Raw genomic sequence first — 6,025 nt, 5'->3', positions numbered from 1 at the left:
GTCCGGGTGGTTGACTTGATGGGCCCTGCTGCAGAAAAATTTATTATTACAGGTTAAGTCTACCAATTCTCATCTAATGGTAGTTCCTGTCAGCTGTACAACTACTTAAACTGGTATAACTAATACAAAAATAGCTTACAAATAGGTGCTCTACCAAAGGAAGAGGAGGTGCAACCAAAAATAAAATGAAAAATCAAGTATCACTCTTGAAGAAATCCATCTTTATCCAAATAAAGTAGGATTTCTTTAATAGTGAGTGTTGCACCTTTTCCAAATGACATAAATTAGCTAATAACCAGCTAGAAATTAGACACCATATTCAACAGCTATTACTTTTAGCTGGCATTTTTAGTAAGAAAGTTAAGTCCTCTGGGCCGTTGGTTTAATTGTTTTTGCTTTGATGAGAAAGTAAAGGAGAAAGATTAAAGAGCAGCTGTTTGGAGTTCAGTGAAGTGAGCGATATCATCATCTACCTTGTGCAACACCGCTAAAACAGTAGTCAGCTGCTTCTTTGCCAACTTGTGAAAATGGAAGTAGTACAAACAAACTTTAGTGGATGAAAGTGTTTTCTGTTAAGAGAGTAAATCATGCTCCTCCATCGTGACTATTATCCTTTATCAGTGTTTCTCGCGCTCAACCTTATCTCTATTTTTGAGCATAAAGCCCTATTAACACACTAGATATTGACCCTGAAACAGGACCTGTAACACACACATCTGCCTTAGGTAGATTCCAGGCACTTCTAGTTCCCCAGTCTCAATTTCACATGTAACATTGTGAAATATTTACATTTATTCATTTAGCTGATGCTTTTATACAAAGTGACTTTTTTTTAAGTGACTTCAAAGTGACAATTGCTATATATGTCAGAGGTCGCATTCCTCTGGTGCAACTAGGGGTTAAGTGTCTTGCTCAGGGACACATTGGTGTCTCAAAGTGGATTCGAACCCGGGTCTCTCACACCAAAGGCATGTGTCTCATCATTTTCACCTGTCCATATAAACCAGCCTGTCTCTATCTGTTTCATGGAGTCCTTATTTTTCATGTCACCCTGTTTTCTCGGGTTCCCTAGTGTTTTTCATGTTTCTTGTTTTTTGGACTTCTTTTGTTGTTTTTTGTCCTATAGCCTGTTTTGGATTTGATTTTGGATTTCCCATTAAACACTGTAACTGGATCTCTCGTTTTGTATGTACGTTCGTAACAAAAGGACTCCATCATGCCCAGATCCAGCAGTGTGGGATTTCGTATCCGTTCCCCAGCCAGCATGGAGGAGCGGAGGGGGAGACTCCTTAATCTAATCACCCTCCGTCAAGAGGGGAGTCAGGTGGGTGGTTTGGCGCAAATACTCTGGACCTTGGCAGTAGGAATGGGGTACAATGATGAGGCACTTAAAGACCTTTTTAATGCCTGCCTGGATGACCCTCTGCCTGAGTGGGAGATGAAGGGGCTGGACATCCTGGACTTTCGGGGGCTCACCAGGTACCTACACCATCGGTCTCAGTGGGATACCCCAGCCACACCTGTCTCTCCAGACACGATGGCTGACTCTAGACCTGTGTCTCCAAACAGGAGGGCCACCAGCCCAGCGCCACTGCACAAGATGGCCGCCAGCCCAGCGCCACAGCACAAGGTGGCCGCCTGCCCAGCGCCACAGCACCAGGTGGCTGCCGGCCCCGCGCCACAGCACAAGGTGGCCGCCGGCCCAGCGCCACTGCACAAGATTGCAGCCACAGGTGACCGTCCAGAGTCGAGTCAGGTCCCCACTGAACAGGTCCCCGCTGATTTCCCAGAGTTGAGTCAGGTCCCCGTGGTCCCTCCAGAGTCGAGTCAGGCCCCCGTGGACCCTCCAGAGTCTAGACAGGCCCCCGTGGACCCTCCAGAGTCTAGTCAGGCCACCGTGGTCCCTCCAGAGTCGAGTCAGGCCCCCGTGGACCCTCCAGAGTCGAGTCAGGTTCCCGCTGACCATCCTGAGTCAGGTCAAGTCACCATTAACACTCATGAGTCAGGCAAAACCACAGTTAGAACTCATGAGTCAAGTCAAGTCACCAGTTTTCTTCATGGGCAAGGTCAAGTTACCAGTGTTCTTCATGGGCAAGGTCAAGTTACCAGCGTTCTTCATGAGCAAGGTCAAGTCACCTATGATCTTCCTGAGTCAAGTCAAGTCAACCTTGATCTTCCTGAATGAAGTCAAGCCACCGTTGATCTTCCTGAACCCAGTCAAGCCACCGTTGATCTTCCTGAACCCAGTCAAATCACCACGGATCTACCAGAGCCTCTTTAAGTCTCTGCTGAACTTCCAGAGCATTGTCATGTCTCAGCCGAACTTCCTGACCGCTCGTCCTATCCTGTCATGGCCATAGAGGCCATCCAGGAACTCACTGCCTGCCCTGTCATGGCCATGGAGACCATCTACCATCTCATCAGCACCATGGAGGCCACCCTTAACCTGTTCATGTTCTCTGTTTCAGCCTTACCTGACCAGACTTGCTCTCCTGTGCCATTGATCCCACTTTGGTGGTCTTCTGCGCCGCCCTGGTGGGCTTCTGTCTTGACCACACGGCTGTGGTGGTTCCTGCGCCACCCTGGTGGGCTTCTGTCTCGACCGCATGGCTGTGGTGGTCTTCTGCGCCACCCTGGTGGGCTTCTGTCTCGACCGCACAGCTGTGGTGGGCTCCTGTCTCGACCGCACGGCTGTGGTGGTCTTCTGCGCCGCCCTGGTGGGCTTCTGTCTCAAACGCACGGCTGTGGTGGTCCTTTGCGCCACCCTGGTGGGCTTCTGTCTCGACCACACGGAGGTTGTGGTCTCCAGTTCCACCTGCGCCTTCCCGGTCCATATAAACCAACCTGTCTCTATCTGTTTCATGGAGTCCTTGTTTCATGTCACCCGGTTTTCTCGTGTTTCCTAGTGTTTTTCATGTTTCTTGTTTTTTGGACTGCTTTTGTTGTTTTTTGACCTATAACCTGTTTTGGATTTGATTTTGGATTCCCCATTAAACACTGCAACTGAATCTCTCGTTTTATGTGTACGTTCATAACATATTAACAGCTGTCTTCTGAAGTCAAGCTTCTTTCTTTTGAGTCAAGTATTGTTACACTGTGTTTTGTGTAACAGTCCGAGTTTGGTGTATAGTATGCTTCTGGCCTTATAACATGAAGTGGGAGTGTGTAAATGTGGCAATGTGTAGATAGATGCTGAATGTGAGACTCAAAAGCTTCCTGAAACTTCCCATCTTCAAAAGAATCTAATATTCTAGTGCTAATACTTCTTTCAGTGTTTCAATAGAATAACTCATATGAAGCTTTGTGTTTGTATAATTAACTCAATGACAGTTTGTAATGTGAAAATGCCAAAAAGGACTGGCACTGATGTTGTTAGTCTTTACAAAAGGTTTTCACATCTTTGTTTTCTTGCTAAATGAATGGGAATGTGTCATAATGGTTGTGATAATGGACTTTGATGAAAGGATTAAGCACCTTTTAAATAAGCACCTATTTCCTACACGTTCATTAGCGCATTGTGTGTAATGATTTTTCCAGAAGCACCAGAATAAAGGTGCCTGTTTAAAGCATTTGGTGAAACAAACTTAATCCAAGTGCGTGATTGATGTGTCGCTGTTGTCAAAAGATGAGAGAGGGACGAATGAGTGGAAAAGGGATAGAGAGACGCCTGCAACAATAAGCTTCAATGCAGTTATGTAATTTCACTTGTGAGAGTGTGATTTAAAACTGTATTACACTACGGTGGCCTTTAACTCAGAAAGAACATTGCCGTCCTCTTTTCCCCTCTTGGGACTAGTTATTAGAAAAAGAGCTAAATGAAAGACCGCTGTGCTGTTACTTATTGAGAACAGTCTTATGATATCTGGCATTAGCAGATATAATGACCGTAATACTCCAAATGAACGCTTTGAATCAAAGTTGCATCATCTGGTGCAACGTTTTAATTGTTTTTGTGATGAGAGCCGAGTGATAAATTGATTTATCTCAGCACATGTTTTAGCAGTTCAAAAGAAACATTATGTAATTTCACACAAATAAGCAAAAAATAATGCATCCTATAATTAAAACATTTCCCAGGGGCTCTTTCGGAACAAGTCAGTTTGACACATTTAATTAAGCACTTATTTGGATTAACTGCCAAATACGGTATTCTGTGCGTTCATAAATTCTTTTGAAGCAAGATGAGACATTTAATTTGAGTGTGATCGTATGGAGCATCCTGTCTTGTACACATACAGAATATTAAAATGCTCGGTCATAAAGCGTCTGATCGCTGTTGTGGTTTTAAACTAGTCATCATTGTAATGGAGGACAGATCAATGACAAAAACAACGTTCTGACCATTAACTGTCACAGTGAATGTACTTTCTGAACCTTTGTCACTTTTATTGATGCAGATTATAGAGAAAGGATATGAGGAGGACAGCCAGGGAACAGGAAACAAGATGAGCTCAAAACTCAAACGCACATGACCCATAGAGACGCAGTTTAAAAACGTTCTTGATAACACCTGGCTCAGAATTTCTTATTTTTCAGCGCTTTGAATCTGATGTCTCATTTCCCATGGCATTATAGGATCTCCATCTTCAACTTTTCCGACCATTCTCTAAAAATCTAGATCAATGTTTCTCAACCAGGATGTCAGGGCCCACTAAAGGGGTCTTAGCAAACTATCAAGGAGGCCACAGGATGTTGTATAAGTTGTATATCATTATTTAGGGTCTTCATGAAATGTCTACAATGGTTAAAATTCCTCAATATTGTGTAAAACACACCCACTTTATGAGAATGATATTGTGTGTTGTTGTCATTGTGTGAACTGGTCTTTTTGGTTATGTTTCAGAAGTGATGACTGCATTTATTAAATGTAATTAAGCGTACTGTAAGTTAAACATGAATTGTGTGTGTACAGAACAGGGCTCACCCCTGAAAATTTGATGATTGACACCATGGTAACCGTAGAAACAGTCAGGCCTCTCGCATGTTTGGTTTCCACTATTTTGACTGAAGTAATATTACAGCGATCAAAATCTGTTATATTCTGGAATTTTATCTTAAACCAACATTGACGGAGCCATCATGTTTGGTTTATTTTTGAAAGGCTGCTTCACAGAGTGCATTCTTGAAGGGTTGCCTTGTCCACATATTATAAGCATCGTTGGGATAGTTGTTTGGGTTTGGCTCATAAAGCTCTCCAGTTTATAAAGTGAATAAAGTTTCAGCAGGTTGTGTTGTTTTGGTCTTACTTTCCAAGATAAAGCATTTGGATTTGTTTTGGTTTATTATGGGTGTGTTCTTGTTTGCTATTTTTATTTTATTTTATTTATATTTTTCAGCAAAATCTGGAAGCACAGATGAGTCAAGACCCATACAGAAGTGAGGCACATCTCTGATTATACACATTTAGTCATTAGTAATTAGCAACTAGTTGTTCAATTTGGTTCCATTCGTAGAACATGACACAATGTCACTCTCATTAACTACTGAACAGGACAGAACCGGATTAAGCACAAAAATGTGTACGGACAACCAAATTTATCTGTCGTAAGTAGTTAAACTAATAGATTAATATATTACAACAACCTAACTTTAATCTAAATATTTTTTTTTTAATAACTGTAGCTGAGAACGTAAAAATCACTAAGCAAAGTTAAACAAGATGAAAGCAAATTTTATTTCACCTGTATCAAAGTGAATCTCTCCCTCACTGGCCTCTATGTAACTTTACATTTAAAATCTTGAGAGCAATTCGGTGTGTCAGCTATTGTAGACCAGGATTTGCCCTTGTCAGCGCTGCCCTTCTTGTGCCTGCATGGTTCTCTGAGTAGGATTTCTCTACAGAGAAGAACATCATGTGTCTCTGTCCACTCAATAAGGCCTCTAATCAACCAGAGCTATGAAGCAGCTTGCTCATTTTTGAAAAGTAAGAATAAATAACGGTCTTGATAGATAACTAATATATTACAATGTTGAATACCATAAAACGTAACATTTACTTACCTAATCTGTCACGTTGTAATGACTA

General features: G+C 42.4%; 1 protein-coding gene across 1 annotated transcript; it reads left to right on the top strand.

The window, feature by feature from the left end:
- The first annotated feature begins 1,210 nt into the window (after positions 1–1,210).
- On the top strand, positions 1,211–2,386 carry LOC132115139 (uncharacterized). Its single transcript, XM_059523540.1, has 2 exons — positions 1,211–1,630; positions 1,721–2,386. The coding sequence occupies exons 1-2, from the start codon at positions 1,217–1,219 to the stop codon at positions 2,183–2,185; spliced, it is 879 nt and encodes a 292-aa protein (XP_059379523.1). The 5' UTR covers positions 1,211–1,216; the 3' UTR covers positions 2,186–2,386.
- Positions 2,387–6,025: the final 3,639 nt, after the last annotated feature.

The sequence above is a fragment of the Carassius carassius genome, chromosome 34 (assembly GCF_963082965.1).
Source record: "Carassius carassius chromosome 34, fCarCar2.1, whole genome shotgun sequence".
In the NCBI taxonomy this organism is placed as follows: domain Eukaryota; kingdom Metazoa; phylum Chordata; class Actinopteri; order Cypriniformes; family Cyprinidae; genus Carassius; species Carassius carassius.
This window is presented reverse-complemented; position numbering and strand designations above follow the sequence as displayed.

Excerpts from the sequence above, each read along its gene's own strand:
- LOC132115139 (XM_059523540.1), top strand. The coding sequence starts at position 1,217 with ATGCCCAGATCCAGCAGTGTGGGATTTCGTATCCGTTCCCCAGCCAGC. Across the intron at positions 1,631-1,720 it reads GCCCAGCGCCACAGCACAAG|ATTGCAGCCACAGGTGACCG; the intron begins GTGGCCGCCTGC and ends CCACTGCACAAG.